The 23,008-nt window shown below is 39.7% G+C and overlaps 1 protein-coding gene across 7 annotated transcripts in view; it reads left to right on the top strand.

Annotated features, from left to right (window-relative positions):
- ATP2B2 (ATPase plasma membrane Ca2+ transporting 2) overlaps window positions 1-23,008 on the top strand; it is a 432,242-nt gene that overhangs the window by 279,726 nt on the left and 129,508 nt on the right. For all 7 annotated transcript variants that reach the window (XR_005103974.1, XR_005103975.1, XM_037385876.1 and 4 more), the window contains exon 5: window positions 22,336-22,533. Coding sequence is in view for 5 of the 7 variants with exons in the window: in XM_037385876.1 (XP_037241773.1) it covers window positions 22,336-22,533 (198 nt within the window). In the remaining 2 variants the exon portion in view is untranslated. The remainder of the gene's footprint in view (window positions 1-22,335; window positions 22,534-23,008) is intronic.

The raw sequence follows: 23,008 nt of genomic DNA on the forward strand, positions 1-23,008 counted from the left end.
ATTTATCATTATTTGCTAATTATTTATCACTAATTATAAGCAATGCAGATGAAATGATTGGTTGACAGTGTATCAAGATTAATGCCCAGCAAACCCCAGAGAGTTTACTGCAATTGTGTAGAGTATGGGCACACTGTTACTCTTGACTCTGGCCAGTCCCACACGATTGCAGTCTTTTTAAACTGTCCATCATTCCCTTCACTTGGGGATCAATTTTATATCCAGAGGAACTGCCTGGTGTACAAGACAGATCTCTGTAGTAGGAGGAGTCTGTTTTTCACTGAGTTTTCAGCACACTTAGGATTATGTAACATGAAAGGAAATGAACCAAGACGGTATTTTAATAACAACCTCTGCCTGTTCTGCAGAGGCTGGGGCAGCTTTGGAGAGTAATTCTGTCACTGGGAAGCAGGTGTATTTGGATGGTGTAACTTACCTGCTTGTATATTCAAGGATTGTTTTCCATCCTTCCATCAGCCGTTTGGGGTTGAATGATAGGGATGAATATACAGGAATATCCTTAACGATAAAAGCCTTTAAAGTGCGAGTGCTGCGGGGTGTTCTGGGAGTGAGGAGTCACCTCAGACACTTCAGGGGATGCTAGTTCAACACCAGTTCCCGCAGGGCCCCTGTGTTTCTGTCGCTGCCCTCCTGGCTGCTCCCCTCGCTGGAAAGCTGATCAGCACGGAACGCACGATCCAGCCCACATGCGGCCCTGCAGAGCAGCAGACGTGCCTCTGACCTGCACCCGAGCCCTCACGGTCCCTGCAAGGGTTCCATCCCAGCTGTCGGCTGCGACACAAGCGTAGCTGTGCAGAGCTGCCTCTGCTGAAACAGAACTGCCTCTTCCCCTGCATGTCCCTGGCACCCTCACACTTTCTGTCTTTGCATCTGCTGAACCCTGCTACGTCTTCACTCCTGTTTCCTCCCGTGATCATAGTGTTCATCCTTAGGTTTGTAAATCAAAGTGTATAAATAAGTTTGTAGTATCTTGTATTTTTAATAGAAATGTCGAACTAAATTGGATGGTAAACCGCCATTTATTGATAACATCTGCATGGGGACTTATGAACTCAAGCCTGTTACAGGTTATTTCTTTTCCCTATAAATAATGTATTTTTATTTTTTAATTTCTCTTTCCTTTATTTTTCCTTGTGGTCATCACCACACCTGTCTGCTCCAAGGAACCCCACTGATTTTATGCAGGGGTATTTGATTTTTTGTCGATTTGCTACATCTTTCTAGGAGATTTTGTGTCAGTAACACCTGGTGTAACCTACTTGTAGAAATTTGACCCTCAGTTTCAAGACTTCTCTGAGGTTTACCTGTGTTCAGATGCTGCAGAATTTGGCCTTTCTTCCTTCAAGGTTTGATACCCACAGTATGAAGCCAAAAAAAAGCCAATATCAATCTGAGTTTTGACAAAAATATTTCACATCTTTTTATTGGCCGGAATGGTAAATGAGCCAAGGAGAAGGATGATGGGGTTCTTATTGTCATTTTCAATTTGTTGTGTACTTAGGACAACTTGTCCATTGATTTAATTGAAAGGAGTAGGATGAGCTGGGTCAGAATTGTTTTATCTTCTCAAAGATTGAGTGATTGTGTGCTGGTTGTCTGCATGCTAAAGTTACAGGTGCAGAACTCTGAATCCTCATTTTCAGGATCTACAAGATTTTACTATTATGTTCAGCTCACAAAATCTTAGGAAATGAGTGGGTTTGGGTTTTTTTTTTTTTCACTGAGCCTACAACTTTTAAAGTCTTCTGCAACAGAAGTTGCAATGTCATACAAAAATATTCCCAAACATTGGGAGCAACGAATGGTAAGAAGTACTTGACATGAACTTTACAGTACAGATCTTCAAAGTTAGGAGCGTTTCTCAGGGGTTTTGTTACAAACCATTTGCTTAATTTTTGAGCCTATTTTTGTAACTACCACAGTTAGAATAGATGGATAATTTCCTTGTCAGTTGCAGGTTTTTTGCCTTGTATATATATATATTTATACAAAACTGTGTAATTACCTTTATTGAAAAAGGAATTAATGTTCATGCTTTAGAAATTAGCTTCGTCATGCAGGACAGTTTAGTAACTTATGAGTGCATTGTGTGTTTTTCAAAGTTGTCTTTATTGGAATCTATAAGGGTATAATTGAAATAGCATTGAAAAATCCTTGAGGCATTGTACCTTGAGGCAGATCTGTTGCTCTGTGATTTGTTCCTACTGCTTATGATACCTGGACTCTCAAAAGAATTGTGATTATAACTGTGTAGGTGTTTTAACTTACTCGTTTTCATAAGAACTGAGAACCTGATCTAACAGTGGTTTGTGGTATTTTTAACTGTTATTTGTAGTGGTTTGGATATATGTGAAGGCTCATATAACTGCTGCATGGTTTGACATCGATGTAAAGCCTTTGGGTGAGATGACCTGGGCTGCTGGGATTGGTTGGTGTGTCCTCAGCTCAGCCCCTCTTTTATGCCAAACAGATGTCTGAGGACTTACAGGCGGTGGGAAACGTGGGACAGCGCTTCCCCAGTTTAGGTATCTATGGTCCTTTCTTAGGTCCGTGTGTACTCTGGAAGGAGAGCAAGGAGACAGCCTATCTTGGCATAAGCTGCATTTATGGTAAAACTTGTGTTCAAACTCCTCTGAAAAGAGAGTAGTCTCTGGGAAGAGAGAGACTACAGGCCAGATGACACTTGAAGTTATGGTTAAACTGATCTGCTTAAAATCAAGCATAGAAACATCAGCATAGAATAGTTAACTAAAAGGAAAGATAAATATCACAAGACATACAACATTTGTAAACATCCAAGGGGGGAAAAAAAAGGACAATTTGGGGGAACACATTAGTAAGGAGCCTATTTGCTTTCTTATAGCTTAGATCAGACTGTGACTTTTATGTGCGAAAGTATTTGATTAAATCTAAATGTAATCATCCCTGTGGGATCTTGTAGCATTTTTAGTGTTGCAAACTGCCAAGAATGCTCGGGTTTCATACATTTTGTTAGTTTGCTGATGATACAAATTTGGAAGGCCGGCTTGCTTGTAGGATTTCGAGAAAAAAGAAATACGACCACTTACTTTTGAAACATTTTGCTTCCTGGCTTAGAGTTTTTATCTGTTGCAAAAGTGAGTGCAAGCTGTGAGCAAGAACAATCTGCTGAATAGCAGAATCATTGGAAATGTGCATTATAACTGAAATAAGAATTGCCCTGAAATATAAATTAATGCAAAAACCCTACAACATTTAAAATACTTCCACAATTACTTAAACCGATGTCTACATGTGTTACTTCCTCAGCTTCAGATCCAAGTGTCAGTGGTTATTTATTGTCTGACAGTATTTAAATATAATGCTTTTGCACTTATCATTCCTAGAGGTCTCAAATTTTTTCCAGATCAGAAGATTTATGACATGAAGAGATCTAAAATAAAAGACCTTTAATGTGATCTTTCAACTGCATGTAATTTTAGAAATAACTGGAAGGTAGAGTACATTTAATTTTCTGAAAGTTTCAAAAGCAGTTATATCTTTTCTATCCAACAAACCCTCAACAACAGAAGTGCCAAAACAAATCCAGCATGTCCACAAAAATAATATCTTTACTTGTCCTTAATTTTGTGCTGCATGTTAAAAAACAGAGTTTGAAAAATCATGCAAACCTGTCCTTTCCATACTTGTCCATTAGTTCTAAATAGACTCCATTGGATTTCTGCCTTAAATCAGTGTGCTGGCAGTGAGCCAAGAAGCTGCGTGCTTGGAAAAAACTGATTTCTACCAGTGTAAACTATATAGGGCAGTTCCAGTCTCTGGAGATGTGTTTCCACCAGAGTGTGATCCTTTATTGTAAAGATAACATATTTTTTTGTGCAAGTAGAATTAAAAAAAAAAAAAGAAAAAAAAAAAGAAAAGACATTAAATGCACTTGGAGGGGGGTGGTGGTGTGTGCCACATAAACACACTTTCTGAGTCTAGAGCTCCTTATCTCAGTTTGTGTTTGATGCCCACATTATGGTTTGCACCTTCCATTGCATCATCACTGTGGTATCCTTGACATGTTTTCTACATTTGTGTGTATTTTTCTGCCTCTGCACATGTGAAGGGACGATTATGTGAAAGATAGATGTGAGCTAAGCAAGAATAAACACTTTTGATCTGTGTTATGACATTTATTGAAAAAGGTTTATGTAATCCATGTAGGTTACTTTCTTCTTTTCTTACAGGAGTAAAACTTCCCGAGATTTGTGAAGATCCAAACGTTTGAAATATATAGGCATGTAAGGGTCAAGAAGTATTCTGCTGTTAATAGCCTGAGCATTATGTTATGCAAACATTAGAGCTGTGGAAGCAGAAAGTGTGTGGCTGCATTTGCTGTGAGGATAAACAACCCTTGCTGTGAGGATAAACAGAACCTTTTGACCATCACTGGGTTTTGTGCAGACCCTTAACATGTAAATCTATGGTTGCCACTCTAGTGCTACAAAGTAATGCTTCTAATTTCAGTAAATGGTGTCATTTTCACTGATACTGTGTGAGACAGGTGCTTGTAACCGTGTGCTTTTTGAAGACTTTTATGTTGATGTTAGAAGTGTTGTTTGGCAGTGCAGATGCTTTGCGCCGTGGCTGTTGCCACCCTCTCTAGTTCCCAGCCGTTTGTTGCCACTGGTTTTCAGTGTCAGCAGAGCTGTGCTGGGAAACAGGTCTAGAAAAATGCCGGGCTGGCTCAGGAGCTGACCTTAGGGTGGGCAGGGGAAAACAGGTATTTTACACTTGGCTTTTGTACCACTGTTGCACGTGAATTTCAGGGAAAAAGAACAAGCTCAGCTATCCGTAATGACTTGTATATAGCATGGGATATACCAAACTGAGATGTAAATTACTTTATTTTTCAATATGTATTTGTTTTGCTGGTCTTCGATCATAATTCAAATCCCCACTGTGCCAGATAGTGGACTAATGTCTAATCATCATTTGTAAACACTGAGTGAACATAGGAGGGGAGAGAATATGAGAAGCTTAGATGATTTCACACAGATCACAGTTTGTTAATGTTTGTTGGGAAACAAACAGCCTAATGACCATGCATAGTTTTCAGGTAAATAAATATGTTCCAGAAATCATCCTGTGCTATCATTAACAGAATTACAGCTTTCAGACATGTTGCTTAATATATGTAAAGTTGAATTCCAGACACCATTTTACTATTGAAACAAATCCTCATGGTCTACTGCAGCACAAGAACACTTGGTCCTTTATCTTATACCACTAGGAAAATTATACCCTCAAGTTTCCAGAAAACCAGTACAATATTAAGAGAGTTTCTTTCTGAAGAGCAAGTACCCACTCTGTTACATACCAGGGATGTGGTATGTGAAGAGCAAAGTAGCCTGCGAACAGCTTAATTACCTGCCTGTTTGCAGTTTGTTATTTTCTCCTGATACTCCTATGATTCAAATACTTCCTGCTGTGCACTTTTCCCCCTTCAGGTGGTTGCTTGTAAGGCAAAAGCTTGGCTGTACTACTTTTTCCTACACATAAGTGAAATCGTGAATTGAGAAAGTGCTTTTGAAGCCAGGAAAATTGAATTGTAGATGCCACTTTTGTTTTTTAAACAGCAAGAACACTGATCTGATTGCTTGGTGTTCCTTCCTGGTGCCCCAGGAATCTCCCTGTTGTCCCTCCCACACGGAGACATCCTTCCATCATTAACTCTCCGTCACTCAGCTCGGTTTTCTGACAGCAGAACACATGCTGTAGTGGAGTGAATCATGGCTGCAGAAAGCCATTTCAAGGACAAGCCAAGGGTGTTGAAGGCAGCAGCTCGATAAAGCTGGGATTCAGGACCAGTTCAAACTGTTTTCAGCCTCAAGAAATCAGACTTTAAGAAGCTGAAGCCTCAGTAGTGAAGCTACTGTCTTAAAATCACCGAAAGCAGAATCTTTAGATGCAGTTTCCTGTTGAGACTGTGCATTTAGGTCCTATGGTGCTGCAGAAAGCAGCGTTACATAAAGCACAGCAGATGCAGCCTGGGTTCGGGGGCAGGGGGAAGGCACGTAACAAAACCAAACGGGGAGTGCCGTAGCAGAGATGAACATCTTAAAGATGTAAAGAAAAATAATTTTCAAGCTGGGAGCTGACATGGAACCGTAATAACTGCTGCAGCCTGGCATTGATTATTATTTTTTTTCTACAATGTTTAAGAAGGTTTTAAATAAGATTTACACTTTGGCAATTGCATCTGCTTTGTGTGATGCAGCAGTGCTAGGAGGTGCAGAGTGCTGCTCTGTCAGGGAGGAGGAGCAGCTCTGCCACACGTGTGCACAGAAGGGGCACCTCAGCAGCGAGAGATGCGGTGGCAGTCAGCACCGGGCAGCACGCTGGGGCTCGCAACTGGCTGCTTACCCCGGCAGCAAAACTGCTGCTTACCTCAGAAGCAGGATCAAGCTCTAAATTCTTAATAAAGTAAAACAGTCCTGGAGAAATCTGCATCTTCACTGCAGTTGGAAATATGTGATGACAGCACGTATCCAGCTGAGTTTCTTTGATGGTTAACCACTAAGCCAGGACACCACAGGTGTCAGCACTGGTTACCTGCCAGCGCGGGCATGTACAGAATCCTGCTGGGGCTTATACGACTATTGCTGAAGCCCGAGGTCCTGTGGCTTTACCATCATTTGTTACATGATTAGGGTTAGAAGTGTTTGGTGCTGTGTATATCAGCTGTGTGTCTGGCAAAGCCAGAGGCATTAAATGCCTAATGCTGCGACTAGGCAAAGTCCTTCCTAGTGATGGAACTGGTGAATCCAACAACGGATACACTTTCAAGCCATCATTTTGTGAGAAAGTCGGTCTGTGTTGGTTCTGGTTAGATGTTGATTGCATTCGTTGTTGTATTTGGTTTGTTATAGAACATTGTTATGAAATAGTTTTGTATTTTGTATAAGATAAAAGCATATTAGGTGGACTGGATTGATGATTTGCATCCGTTAATGATATCACCTGTCTTCAACCACTGGCAACATTTAATGATTTAATCATTTAAAAGCATTTAACATTTTATAGATCTAGTGTTTTTATATGTGTGAGCATGGGAGGACACGTAAGCCCTGTGAAGCACTCTCATGCATGTTTTCATCAGTGCGCACGATGGTCTTTGTGTGTATCATCCTGACCTGCTGCCACCAGGAGTGCTGTAGACACTTATCTGTAGGTGAAGAGCCTGTGTTTTGATAGCATTAGAACTATAACAAATGAACAAGCTGGATGAATTAAAGATCGTTTTCAAGATCCAGAACCTTTCATCTCAGGTCACTATGATCAAATTCAGTATGACTCAGGATTACCATTTCATGGCAAATCAATCCAGTCCAGAAACGAGGGGAAAGGAGAGGGGATCAAACATAATTGGTACCCTTGTTGAATGAATTGCTCAGAAATCAAGATCTGAATGAAATTGTAATACCTTCTCACTTTTACCAGACGGGTCTAACAGGTCAGAGTTTGGTAGGTCAGTGTAAAAGGAGCTTGAATTACCCGTCACAGACTGTATCAGTCCTCTGAGGGCTGGCAGGCAGGCAGTGAACTTCATATGCACTAAGCTTAATTGCAAATAAAGGCTGTGACACAAACAAAGCTGAGGAAGTTAATAGATTAATGCTGTTAGAGTCTTTTTATGTTGTGCAAGCCTGTTTCCATAATAACAGGAATTGTTCATTTTTCCAATAAGTTTTGAAATCTTGAGGGCACATAAATGGCCAGCGGTATTGGTACTTGGCATTAATGGTCTGATGTAATTCCTTTTGAAGTTTTTCGTTGGCTGCTCTTTTTCATAATCATTAAACAAATAGAGTACTTTTGTTAAGATTTTCAAATTCTTGCAACACAAGCAATATTTTGTTTTATTAAAAGGGCTTTTCTTAAATGTCCTTCATAAGCCTGCAAAGTACATAGTATTCTATGGCCATCTTTGAAGACAGCAGTTCTGACAGTGTATGGATGTTGCTACATGCTGATCTCCCCAAATTTTACTTACTTTTTGCTCATGCTTCTCTGTGAAAAAAAACTAGCAAGCAAACAAACAGCACCCCACCACCCCCAAACAGGCAGGTAGCGTTAAATAACAGTTGTGGCCTCAGAGGATAGATAATTTCCCTCAAGTGATTAAGAACTTTCAAGGGGGGGAGTGAGGACTGTGCTGAGCAGTAGAAACTCAGAGGGAAGAAGGAAGAGCTGTCTGATATTTATCAGTGACACCGGTTTCTTTGAGAATAAATGAAGGGGAAAATAAGGAATATGGAAAAGGATACAGAGGGAAGATTTGTTAATGTTTTTCAGGAAGAGCAGTAGGCATAGGAGGAGGCACACAGTGAGACAGGGAAAAATACAAGTATGTTTAAGGGAAGATATAGCAGAATTAGTGCAACATGCACAAAAGGTTTGCCTTTTAACATCCTGAATATTTCAGCATGGCCATTCAGTTCATCCCTGTTTATCATTTACATAACCTGTAAAAAACAGATGCATACTCAAGATGTCTGTCTGAAAGGAATGACTTCCTCCTTAGCCCTGTTATTTCAAGGTGTTTACATTTGCTATATTAATCAAAATTATTTTGTCATATAATAGTAAGTTGTCAGTGCTATTTAAACTGATTAACATTCTCTAAATATTGCTAAAGTGTACATTGAAAGTGTGTCTGATTTTCTTGCCTTTGTTTCTTTTTTAGTGTTGATGTGTGCCGTGCTTAAGGGATATATCAATGAACCTTTTTTTTTTTTTTTTTCACCCTGCAATAACAATCCTCTAGGCCCAGTCTCTTCATTAATTAATAATGATGGAACAGAGTAGGCAGTTGGGTCATTTTATCCTTTAAGTGTGATGAACAGTCCTGAAGAGAATGCTGCATTGCAGCTGTAAGCAAAATGGTTGTACAGATGACAAATTTTTGAATCATAGTCTGCATTTCTGGAATGTTCTGAGCTTTAAGAAGATTGCCAGTTTCCCAAACCATTTTTTCTTAGGGAAGGAATATATTTTTGCTGTTTAAGAAAGAGTTACTCTAATGCCTTCTATTCTACGAACTTGGGAACCTGAGCTTCAATAAACATACAAAGTCACTTACCATGCTGTGTTCAACAGCCATTGGAAATGACTTGGGAAGACTTCTGTTTCATAATATTTGTATAGCAATAGGCTAGTAGTAATTTGCATATGATTTTGGTCACTGACCTTACCATGAATTTGGACTGATTTTCCCCAAAACATGTTGTGTGAGGCAGGAACCGTACAGGAAAAATAAGCTGACTGGTTAAGCAACTATGCAAAGAAAAGCCTACTCTTCTACTGAAAGAGGAGCACATGAAAATCAAAATAAGACCTCCATTTAAAGTTACTAATGGGAGAAACTTAACAACTCTAGGTTAAGCCAGGTAAATGTTTCAAATGCTCCTTTTCTTGGGGTGAGCATAATTGGGATAACTTCATTTTTCCATCTCTTTCAGTGTAAAGAATGTAATGAAGTCCCCAAGTAGCAGTTATCTAGATCTATGCATCGTGTTACATGATAAAAGCCTCTGAGTGCCGAGAATTCTGCTTCATTTTCATAAGGACAACGTTGGATTTAGTTGCTTTTCTTTAATCTCTCATTGCTTCTTTTCTGCTTCTTGATCTTTTTGTTTCGCTTTCCTTGCAAGCATTTGTTTCTAATCTGACAGAGTAAAATATTGTGCTCTCTTGTCGCATGATGTGGCTCCAGCTCCCAGCACTGCAGTGCCACAGCTGTGGGATGAGGCGGTACATGTCTCTAGCAGCAGCTTGGAGAGGCTGAGGTGAAAGTGGTCTAACTCAAACCCAGTCTAAGGGGATTTACCTATTCTCAGCCTGTGGGTTTATTCTGGAACATCTATTCCTGGTTAACCATTGCGGATTAACTCTTTTGTATGGATGTTCTTTTTTTGGATTGAGTGCCTCTTCCCAGTTGAGCTGGATTAAGCAAAGCAATGAATTTATGGGCTGAAGGTAGAATGAAATGGCTGCACAATATAAACATAGGTAGCTGCTGTGCAAGGAAAATGGGTAAAACCATAAATTATTTAAATTACTTCTAATTTGAGATCTCATTTTAAATAAAACCATAGGCTTCCACATGTTTAATGAAGGTTAATTAATAACTGTAAGGGTTTTTTGGGGGGCATTAGAAAAGTGTGATTTTTGTTTACTCACTGAAGCTGACCAAGGATGGTTGTTAATATGAATCTGTGGCTTCTATTATGATACAATATAATATTTTGATTTCTGCTGATGTATGTACAAGATTCATAAATATATGTAATGTGAGCCCACTTATGCCAGAGCTTTGATGCAGAACTGCCTAATCACATTCTCTTGAATGTGCACTTGCCAAAAGACACGCAAAGTTTTCAATTTCTCAAACCACAGATTACAAAGTTAAGGTGGAAGTAGTCATTCTTAACTTAAAGAATACATAGATATTATGAGCAAATAAGCAAAGAGATTTGAATACAAATCCTTTTCCATTTTTGACACCTTGAACAGAGGTTCTTTATAGTTGAGCAATTTTCATTGGCTTTTTGGATTGCTGGAACTCTATCTTTTGTATCCCAAAAAAGTGTCCTGCTTTTGCCATTGATGAGTACTGTTGTTTAAGATCTGAAGTCTTCTCCTTTCAGGAGTCTCACAGGGTGTGCTTTTGCTACATGCTTTCTATTCCTGTCTCATATTTGCCTCTGTGACCTGGCATCCCCACAGGTTTGAGCTGACCAAGATCAGTAGCTTCAGTTATTTGCATGCCCCTACCCAACTGAAAGGGTTTCCACCCACCCCAGTGATAAAATGCAAGTGAGATGCAGGTCAGAGTCTCAGTTTTCTTCAGAATATACAATGGAAGTTATGTATTCGATAAAGAGTGAAAATGAGGCTAGTGAGATACACTATTGTGGAGAAAACTTAGGAGCCAACCTTGGTTATGTCTTACATGTTCTAGAATATTTGTATTAAGATTGGATTTTTTGAAATGGGAGAAGTTTGGTGTGCATAAAAATATATGGTGTCCTTAACTGCTTTTGACTTACACTCTTACTACAACTGGTGACTAGGAATACCTTCCTTGAGATTCTTACTTTATACTTTAATTTAGTATTTGATATGCACTGGAAAAGAATCTGGAGAACTTCAGCAGTGATTACAGCATTTGGAGCAGGTTAGTTACATTAAAGGGCTAATCAAGGTGATTGACAATATATGCTTCATGTAAGAGAGAGTCTATTCTTTGGGCTTTTTAGTGTGCTAAATTAGGAGGTGTCTGTGGGTGTTGTATTCCTAACAGAGTTCTCCTGCGTGTGGGTATAGGAGTAAAATAATGCTGTGTCCCACAGTGCATCTTGGGATTGCTTTGGTCCCAGTTTATATTTTCTAATAATTCAAAAATAAAACAGGAGTCAAGGAAACTTTGTCAATTTTTACAGTATTAAAAAAGGGCATCTATTGGTTTTATCCTATTTTTACTACCTGTGTATAAGGCTTAGAACACTTTTGAGTAACATTACATCTGTTCCAATAGTGCCGTCATCCCAACTAAAACACTGCTACTGATGGCGAGGCCCCTGCTCATCTCTGCTGCTCTATACCTAGGCAGCTTTTGTGGACTGAATTAACTAATTACCAGAAAACTGGAAAGTCTTGAGACTTTCTTTGCTCTTTTTTTCTCCACTTATCTAGAAAATGGGGCTTGTTTGACTTGCTAAGTTGAGTGCCCTATGACTCTGAACTTTGACTATATATCTGTGTTCAGTTGAGAGATATTCACTGTCACAGTATTCACGTTGGCATCTTTGCATTAAATTTTACAGCTTCTCTCACTTTCATTGTTCCTCCAAGTCTGCGTGGTACCTAAGTCCACAGGAAAGGCAGATGATGATCTAAAGGACTGGTCCCACTTATTTATGAAGAGGATGGAGCGAATGGGTAATGATGAGTGCAACAGTGTTACGCAGGTAACAGTGAGCACAGCAGTGTGTGCGCTGTGTTAGTGGTTTCAAAGGTCTGATTATTTTAATGGCACGTAATCCATTGGATGCTCAAAAAGCATCTTATTATATCACTGCTTCCTTACAAGTTGGATATAATGGTTTTGAGTGACATCATTGTCACTTGCAGGAGTGATAGTGGTGGTTACTGCTGTTTGCAGGTGGCATAATGATCATAGCACTTTGTTTTCTTCAGTGTTCTCTTTTTTTTTTTTAGATATCTTGAATACTCTCTTGAATACACAGCAGCATAAGAGACACTGTAGCAAATGCTCTGGCTCTTGCAAAGGCATAGCTTGAAGTGAGTATGGTTGCTGTGTAACTGGCAGGCTGGCATTACTCATGGGAAAAGCAGATGACACTGACAAAGTCAGCAATGAAATTTTCTTAATTTGTTGCCAAGTAGCAGCACCTGGATGTAACACCTCAGAAAAATGCAGCTCATTGCTATCTGGTTTATTATTTGTTTTTTCGTAAGTGAGGGTGGGAAAGATACTGTGGAAGCAGGCTCAGCAAAGTGGGTTTTGTTTTCATTTTGACTTCATTATAGACATCACAAAAATATGTCTCTCTTTTCAGAGCATAAGAATTCTTCTTCTGTTATTTATTTTATTGTAAAAGATTAAAACATCTATGTGGGAAATTAGCTATTTAACCTACAAATTCCTGGCCTCATCTAGAAAAATGCCCTCTCTTCCATGCTGTTGTTGTTATGAGAGCATATGTTGTCATGCCATGTTACTTTCAACCTTTCCAGTAGGCGTCATCAAATAAATATGAGCTGTAGACCCTTGGAACTGCTTATGATAAAGAAACTATGCTGATTGCAGTGACAAATAGTCAAAGAGTCATAGTATTGTTTAGGTCGGAAAAGACCTTTAAGATCATTGAATCCAACTGTAAACTGCCAAGTCCACCACCAAATCCTTCATACAAGAAGAGAGATGCGTGGGACTTCCAGGATGCTGTGGAAGAGCCTTGTGCCATACTGGCTTAGAATCTGTGTAATGCATCTTCAGCTGCATATCGTCTTCCCCTCGCAGGCTGTGCTTTCCCACTTGCACATGCTTTATTCCTGGGCATTTGCTTTCTCAGATTACCATCACTATCATCCTGAGTGGGCATGCTTTATGGAAGTGAACAGAAAACCCTGAGAAGTCTTTAGTGAGTCTAGGCCCCGTCAGTCTGAAAGTACATTACAGGTTGAAGAAGGAAGCTGAGGCTCTCCTCAGTGTATATTCAGCTGGTTTGAGTTTCAGTCAGATAGCTTCAGTTTCTGGGACATCTCATTGACATGTGTGGCCTTTGAATGTAATGTTTTGCAAAACTTCAAGTGACGTGAAGTTGTACTGTGGTAAGAAATCGGAAAAATTGACAGCTTTTGATCACCTATGAACAGCAGACAGTCTAGCAGCTATTTCTGTAATTGTCGATTTCTTTGTCGTGGTGTTACTCAGCAGCAGGAGTCCCCAGGCTCAGTGTCGCTGGTCACACTACTTCCTATTGACAGTAAGTAATAGGCCTGTGCACGGGTGGAGAGGTGGCTTCATCCCCTTTTTTCTCTCTTTTCTGCTAGGAAAGGATCCCATGGATCCCACGCACAGACCCTATGTTTTTCCCTCCTCTACCACTTGCCCACGGCTAACTCTGGTCCTGCGGGTGGATCGGTGCTGGTTACCCCTTTGGCTACAGTTACTCCAGGGCTGAGGAGCGCCTACACACACAGCTCCCAGCCAGCAGATGCTTTCACCTGGGCACATACTTGAGCTGTATAATCAGAGCCTCCCTATGGACTGTGACTGATGGTGGTGTTTCCACTGGGGGGCTTGCATTTCCCCAGGCAGTGCTGCATCCACGCGGACGGGCAAGCAGAGTGATTTACTTATCAGCAGTGCTACTCAAACTGTGGTTTGGGGACAGAAAATAGATGTCAGGGTCTTTTTTCCCTCCACATCCCTTGTGGTTGCCATTAGCAATGCATATGAAGTGTGAATGTTTTTGTAGGGTCCAGTGAGAGTGATGATAAGTGGTTTTGAAGGTGTGTTAATTAAGGAAGGCTTTCCACTTTGACTTTATTATGTGCTCATTTATTTCTTGTTCTGTTTCTTGGCTAAGACATTGGGTCTCCTCCGTTACACTTACATGGTTCCTCTCTGCCATTACCAGATGCAGAAGTTAGTGCTTTTCAAGACTGAGCCTAAGAATAGCCAGCAAGTCTGTCTTAAGCTGTAGCCGAGGATGCTTGATTTGATTTAAATATTGAGGGCAATAAAAAGCTTTTGCATTATCTGGAACAATCATGTTATAACCCAGCACTGTAACAGCATGTTTTTGATACTATTGCCCTCATACTCTCAGTCAACTTCATTGAAATGATCCTGTCTTACATGTCTGTGTTTCCGTGGAAGATCAGAGCTTTGTGGGTAATACGTAAGGCTGTGCAGAGAGGGCATACAGTCTACTCTAAATCGTGGTGTTACCTCCTGTGGGAGTCAAGTCCAAAGCTTTGTTCAAATAATCAAAAGATGTTTGAAGAAACTGTCTCAAGGCTTTGAGTACTTGGAAAGGAAGGATGGGGGAAAGAGAAAATTTCCTTCCCCTGTTCCCTTTCCATCTCTTCCGAAAAGCCCCCTAAACCAGCATACAGCTGAGGGTGTGTGATGCTGAACAAACCCAAAGTACCCAGCATCTGTGGGGTGTCCCACTGGCTTCGGGTTGGCTGGCTTAGCTATAGTAAAGACCTTCCGTATCTTTTAGGTTAGCTGTCTCTTAGTGCTAGGTGAAGAGCTGCACTGTTTTTTATATATAATGTAACAAAGAATTTTTAATGATCTCTTCATTATCTGGTTAGTAATGGGTGGGAGCTGGATGATGGATATACATTCTAAATTATTGGTGGTGCTGCCCTGAATCTGTAATGACTTTACTGTACTTGGTACTGCATTAAGATAGAACAAAAGACAAATATCTCCAGGAGCCTGTGGTACACAAGATGAGACATATGTAAACGGTGTAACGATTACTGAGTGGAGTGAGAGCTGAAGAAATGATTCGTGGTGGGATGATTATCTTCCCTCTCAACAGCCATACTCCCACTGACAGCAGTACACGTGTAAAAAAGAAATCCTAATTCTTCCTCCTTCATACTGGAACTTCAGCTCTCCATGGATGCTTTGCTACCAGCACTTGCCGAAAGCTGTTTATTGTCTGTTTAGGCAAGAAAAATATTAGCCAACTGTTAGAATGGTGCATATCTTGCCTTTAATATTTGATGTCTTGTCTGTTGCCTTGATATTGGCTCATGATTACGCACTGCACATAAGACCAGTCAATAGACTGTTGTGAAATTGTGGCATGTCTTGCAGATGAGTGGCTTCTTTTGGGCTACATACAGTCCCTATGGGGAACCATTCCTGGTCCTGCTATTAGTCATCTTAGGCTAAATCATTTGTTCCTGGATAACAGCTTCTTTTCAGAGCAATTTTACTTTAAAAAGGAATTAGAAGAAGCCAGAAGAAATAAAACCAAAATGGCTAGATGGAGAAATGGATGAAACATGTTGCGGAGCATTCAGTGCTTCTTGGCAGTAATAAATCCTGTATTGGCGTCTTGCAGCTGAGGGTAGATCAGGAATCCCAGGAGGTTTGAATTTACACCCCTGAACTGTCACCAAATTGTCTGGGGCAAGAACTCCAGCTTTTTGCTGCCTTTGCTGCTGCATTTCTATAGCTGGAAAGAGACTGTAGAAATGCAAGTTGTTATGTATCTGTTCCTAACATTTACATTGGATGCATCAGTCTGTATGACAGAATGTCAAGCTCTTCAGTGACTTTTTTTTAAAAAAAAAAAGTCATGGATTTAGAAGTGTATTTATGTACCTTGTGTCTTAAGAGCAATGGGTTTGATTGGAACCTGTAATGGGGAAGGTTTACCTAAGGGGTTTTGTAGTCAGGTTGCTGCCTTTCAAGATGCTGAAGGGTGGTCCCTGTTCTGCGGGGTGGCAGCTGGAGCCGTGGCAGAACATGGTGATGTGGCCAGTTGTTGCTGTTAGATGTGAGGAGGGAAGGTGATGAATGAGGAAATAGAGGGGGAGTTAATTCATTTACTGATTCTGCTTCTTCAGTGCCCCTCCTTTCTGTATGTTGGCTATTTAGATCTAGCTGTAGAACATCTACTCAAGGAGGTTCCAAATCCTGCAAGGATCTGTTGGCAGAACTGTCAAATGGACTCACAGAAATAGCACCAGTACTGTAAAGCTCACAGGACATGTGCTAGATGATTGGTAATTGCGAAGGCTTTTAATTTTGGACAAATTCTTAAAATTTATATAAGCAAATTTAAGAAAGTGATATTAATGAAAACAGGTAATGAGATTCATTACACTTTACAGGCAGCTTTGTTGTTCCGAGATTAGAAGGAAATTATTATTTGTTGAGGTTCATTCACTAGTGAAATTCAAATACAGCTTGCTGAAACTAGTAAATGCTCTCATTAAATACACTGTTACTGCTGGACTGGATTCTCTCAATTGATTTTATTTTAATACAACCTAAACAGAATTTCCACGTAATGCATCCAAAAACTTTTCAAGCAACATACATGATAAAACTGGGCAGTTGCAGAAGCATCCGTTCTAGGTGAGAATATTTTGCATTTCACGTCTTTGGTGTATGTTTTCGTTTGAAAAAACCCTCATCTTGTTTCAGTAAAACAGGTAGTTTAATGCAATGTATATTTTTGTGGCATCCCTGGTACAAAAGCAGGTGTTTGCTTTACTTAAATATCCTTTAAACAAGTGTCATGAAGACCTCGTGAACTAATGAAGACTGATGTTGAATTGCATCGTAGTGTGCTTGATGACATTGTTATATCTAAGGGACAGAACAGACCTTCCTTAGCATTTGATCAAAACTGTAACAGTAACCACAGTTCACTGTCCATGTCTTCTTGCCTTCCCCAGTTTCTCAGGTAGGGACAGTTTCTTAAGGCAGATCTTGGAAACTTAATCTGTTAGTTACTAGCTATTCGTTGGAATTTTAAGCTTCACTTTTTCAGCTCTTTCAGTCACTAGATAATATTTTTTGGATTGAAGTGGAAGAAAAATAGGCCTGCTGTCACTTCTAGCTTTAGCAAGAGAGAAAAGCAAAATAGTATACAGAAATTTGCTTCCAAAGCCAGAGAGTGAAATCCCACTAAAATGTTGAATGAGATTGTGGGTTTGAATTTTCAGTGTTACAACAGGAGTAACTGGGCAAGCTTCACATTATGAAATTCTCAGAATGTATTTGAGAGCTATAGAAGCTGGTGGGCCTGGGCAGGTGTTACCAAGGTGTTACGTAGCAGTAGTAATGTCAGGGATCGCTTCGTAGTTCAGTGTGAAATAGTGTGCGTGAAAAAATCATCAAGGTGATACTTTGTGGCAGTCAACTTATTGGTGTCTGAAGCCCTAGGTAATGGGATGCTCGAATGCTCATCAGCTGAGAAGAGGGTTTGAGGCTAAGGTGTTAGGAGCTCATGAGGTAAGATATAGGTCTGTGTTCTCATGGGAAGAATTCATACGTGTCGTATCTGTTTGTCATTGGAGTTCACTATCCAAAATAGCTGGTTTACGTCTATGCTTCAATTTCAATAGCAGTTCAGCATCACTGTGAAGCCTTTACTTTCCTTGCTGAACAGCTTTGTTTTCCCATTTGAAGTGACATATGCTGTGATTTTTAAATTACTTTTACAATTTTTACTATTTGAAAATTTTATCTACTTTTCTGGATGCATTAGAAAAATGTACGGAAGAATGATAGTAAGTAATGAATGGTTTATTTGCAATTTGTAAATTTGCCATTCTTCATCTCATAATTTAAGCAGTTGTGAAACAGTCTCTTTGGTGTTTTATGGTTTTTTTTAAAAGAAAATGTTACTTCAGTAGTGATGTGCTTTTGCTATTTTTGCAGCATCAAAATGATTCTCTGTTCGTCATGCTCCATTTGGTTGCAGTGGAGATGACTGTCAGAGAAATACAATTTTCCAGGAAGCATTAATTGAAATGATGGTTTTATATTCAGCATGCAGTAACTGACAGATGTAGGAATGGAACAGAGAAAATTCATTAAGTGGCATTTCTCCAGTTTTTTAATCTTTTTCTCCCTCCAAAAAAGCAACAATGCCAGACGGAATCAGAAATGCATTTAATATACTGCACATCATAGAAAATGTTTTCCATGCAATCATTTTCGTTTTCTCACAAATTTCAAACAAATTTTGAGGAAAAGTTTTGGAAATCGAAACCTTAAGAAATTATTGAAGTGCTGGAAGCATCAGTAATAAATTTTCACAGTATTTTCTAAACCTCTGTAGATTATTTGTATATAAATTTAACTCAAATCCGCATAATCATTCTGAAACACTTGGGTCAAGCAAAGAAGGATTACACAGCTTCGACATAGAAAAGTACTTTAAAAAAATGAAACATTCATGCTTGTCTGGACAAATGAACATAAAACCACCAGTCCATGCCTTGTTGTCATACAGAATATAAGACGGAAGGCCGCTGCTTTTGCCAGTAACATATGAAGCCTTAAGTCATATTGAACTGGTGTTACCATTTACTATTTTTAGTCCCCACTTTTTCACTTCCTTAATGTTTTATATCTTCATATAAAAATGATATTTAAAATTACTTTCATTTGCAGTGCTCTTTCATTTCTTGAGGCACAAGTGAGAAATAATAAAAAAAAATATTCAGGAACAGTAACGAAGTCAGTAAGTGCAATACAAAAAACCCCAACCAACCATTAAAAAATCTAGCAGCAGGAAAGCCGTCTCCTGGTTAAAAGTACTGGTGAGGACAGATGTCCACTTCTAGATCTTGCTGTGCTAATTGACGTTTTTACCATCTGTACTGCCTGTCAGCACGCACTAGCTGGGGAGCGGCATCCCACAGAGCTGCCAGTGCGACAAAGTGCGAGTGACCTCTAATCCTCTTCAAGCAACCAAGTTAGGCTTGCTCAGAACACCTTTAGGACTCTTTAAAATTGTGTTTCTGAATAAAGCAGATTATTTGAAAAAGATAAGGGGTGCCCCCCTTATACCTTTTGCTAGCAATAGTGTGGAGAATTTATGGGAGCTTTGAAAATAAACATCTTCCATGGCCTCAGATTCTCAATCACGTTTCCCTTAGCTGCATCTCTTTGTATAACTTTGACTTCTCTATGTATTTTATTGTCCCTTCCTGACCTTATCTCTGTAGTAATGCTTACGACCGTTACGATGTGATTTCATCAGCTGGTCTATAAATTTCTTCATTCTCACCTTTCTTCTCTCTCTCTCTCACTCTCAATATAGGAGTTTGTTAGTTTCTACCATTCAATGGGAGGGAAAAAAAGAACTCCAACAAAATTTTGCTGAACAGTTTTTTTTTGAGTGATGGCCAGATCTCATAGGAAGCAAAACCTTTTGGTTTCAGCTGAACATTGAATTTCATTTTCTGGTATTTCTAAATGGCTTACAAGAAAATAAATTTCATAATGAAAGATGAATATGCTCTTTTTTTCTTAGGTGTGACTGACTTGGTGAGTAATTACACCAAGATGTAGACTTACAGAAAATAATAAAATCACACTCATGATTTCCCCTTTTCTATTTGTGGTTCTTAAAGAAGATAATATTTATTATGGAAAATGGAGGAGTACAATTAAGTAAAATGTATATCTAAATTCCGGTGTAGTTATTTAGACTATAGTCTGGAAGGTAATGGTGGCCATTGATACTTTAAACTCAGTCTAGTCCTCAAACTTATGGTGTCTAAATGAGCAATTTTTCTCCTACAGAAAAAGCAGCTCTTTAAGTTTCAGTATCTCTCTTTTGCTTTGGAGGCTTCTCGGTGTGTACATGGATTTGTGTGTGCATTATCATCAGTAACACCAGACAGGATATGTATACTTTCTGTGGCCTCCTGACAGTAAAGTATATAGTGTCATTTCAAAGTTGTGAATTAATCATGTTTAGGTAAATATAATTAGGATTGTTGAAAAATACTGCAGCTATTTCCAGTACTATTTCAGCTATCCCTCTTGTGCTGTTGAGTACCCAGTCATCCACTGACCTGCTGGAGCTGGCACACCACTGTGCACATATGTTCTGCATTGGGAAATAAGCATTTTTCAGAAATCTCTTCCTTCCATTTCCCAATATGCTTTTTTTCTGTTTCAGAATTTTGTATTGGTGCTTGTAGACGCATTATATGAACGTTTCTGCCAAAAATCCCTACCGCTATCGATGCTGTCCATGCACTTTCCGCTTTACGTACAAAGTCACTGCTGTATTTGGAGCAGGTTGTGTTTTGGGGGCCTAGTGCCAAGTGTGCATGCCATTTGGAGTGAAAAGCCTTCCTTGTGTTGAAGGGCTACGCAGCCCTCTGAAAACTGATCAAACTGCATTTGTTTGGTCTCTGCTAAAGGCTTATCCCTGTGGTGGATCCCATCCGTGGTGAGTGACTCCCCGATCTCGCAGTGGGTTGTCTGAACTTGGGTGAGCTGCGCTGGTTCATGAAAGGGCACCCACCCAAATGGCTCCCAGCCTGCAATTCCTATTTATAGGGAAAAAACTTTACCCCACATTGGAGACTGACTGGGAGCTCATGGAGGAGCAGAGACGTTTGACATGTTATTATATGAACCACGGAGAATACAGTAGGCACTTTATAATAGCTGGAGCCTGTCAGTTACAGTGTCACTAGGCACTAGGTACTGAAAATTAAAGGAAGTAATAACAACTACAGCATACCTTTATCTGGGAGGGAAGGATAGTATTGCTTAGAAGCTGAAGGTGAAATGAAAGTTTGATGAGTTAACCAGGAACCAGAAGCTACACAACAGCTGTAATTATATACCTTAAGTGAAAGGTGAGTCAACATCTTTGCCTGTACCATGGCAGGATTGATATGTTCAGAAAAGCATCGCTTTCGTCTTAAGGAAATTGTTCTGGGCCTGGTGCTTTCATCCAAGAGGGGGTGCAGTGGCCAGGCAGGTCACTGGGGCAGGTGGCACCTAAAGCTGAGGGCCGTTACCTAAGGATCCTCATCTGTTTTGCTTGACACGTTGAAGGTGCTGTTAATGGGGCTCTCCATTCCTGAGGTACCTGCAGGCACGGGTAGGCTGTGGGGGAGGTGAGGACTTACCCTCAACTGTGTAAGGAGAGGAATGCTCGCAGTGCGGGGTCGGCCGGTTCCCACCGCTCCCCTGCCGGCACCTTTGCGCTCCTCTGAGGCCGACTGTCCGTCTCAGTATTTAGGTTGTGCCGCGTTAGTGTGGGTAACCATGAACAACTTTGCGGTGCTGATCCCCTTCAACACCTACAGTTTTGTCAATGTTCCAACTGATACCAAATACTATGTGGCAGATACGTGTAGCCCCTTATTTTATTGTGGTTCTTTATGCTGCTGAGAACAGTATATGAGCACAGTTATTCTGCCCTAACACTCGCAAGTCTTTTTTAAAATTTATTTATTTCTGAAAAAGCAGTAGACATGCATACGTTAATGTAATTAATAAAGAGGGAAAAAAAGCACCTAATTGGGCCGTTCAGCGCAACCACACACTCTTACACCGTGTCCGGAAATTGAAGTGTTCTTAAGTTGAAGTATCATTCAAAATGAGTGTATTTTTATATCAATTTAAGAAACCCTATAGTGTCCTTTTCACTTTCTTTGCATATATAACCTGTCTCTTTGGCTGTCTTTTCTCACTTAACAAAAAATTGATGCAGTTCCCCCCAGCGATTGTACAGCAGTACATATGCAGTAGGAAAGGCTGCTCTGAAGTAGGACAAGACATGCTTTATTGATCTATACTTTGAGTTCATCGACCTGAGGTCAGAAGAAAGATATGTCTACTGCTTCTACTGACAGTACCAAAAGCTACCAACAGCTATTCCAGCTTCATCCTAAATATAATTTCTTTTTAGGAGCCGTTGTTTACATGTGTGTATGTATCTATACACATAGGTCATCTTAAAGAAACCTGCTAATTCAAAGACTTTTTTTTAATGATGAAGACTGAGAGGAATTAGTACTAAAGGAGTCCACAAGGATCCTGTTCAGAATGCAAGGACAAATCATCATGCAAAAGCAAAATTTGAGTGGCATATCTACCGATTTGTTTATGTGCCATAGATGGTACAGGTTGTAATTGTTATTGGAGAAATAATTTATAGGAATGCAGATATAAGTGGACGTTTTCTATTTCACTGCAATTTCAATTTATTTTATTTTATTTTACTTTATTTACAGGATTAGCTGGCACTGCTGCAGACCTAGAAAAAAGAAAGCTTATTTTTGGAAAAAATTTTATACCTCCAAAGAAGCCAAAAACGTTCTTACAGCTAGTCTGGGAAGCGTTGCAGGATGTGACTCTTATAATCTTGGAAATTGCAGCCATCATATCTTTGGGGCTTTCGTTTTATCAGCCACCTGGAGAAGGGAATGAAGGTAAAAACTTTTTGTAAAAATAATGTGTATAAGTTTAAATAAAACCACTGCTATATCTCAAATTAATTCCACCCCCACCCTCCAGAAGGTCACTAACAGGAAATTTCCATGTGGTTTGTTCCTTATACCATTACATCTGGTACTGACATATTTTTTGTATGCTTGACATTTCTTTATGCAAATAGCTGAACCTCGTGACGTGTGCTTAATGAGTTAAAGAAAAAACACAACTGAGTATTTTTCTGTTTTAACGTTTGAGCCTGTGTTTGATGTTTATTTATTCATCTTGGATGGTTGTTTACTGCATTACAGAGAAGTATGTAATTGCTTGTGTAACTGATGTATGGTATCTACATGAACATGCACAAGAATACCAGCTGAAGACTTGACCTTAGTGAAATTCACTCGTTTTTGTATTTTTATGATATAGCTAAGGCTAGCGAGGCTGGCTCGAAAGGGAGTGTTAGAGGCTAAA

Source organism: Falco rusticolus, chromosome 4 (assembly GCF_015220075.1).
Source record: "Falco rusticolus isolate bFalRus1 chromosome 4, bFalRus1.pri, whole genome shotgun sequence".
Classification (NCBI taxonomy): domain Eukaryota; kingdom Metazoa; phylum Chordata; class Aves; order Falconiformes; family Falconidae; genus Falco; species Falco rusticolus.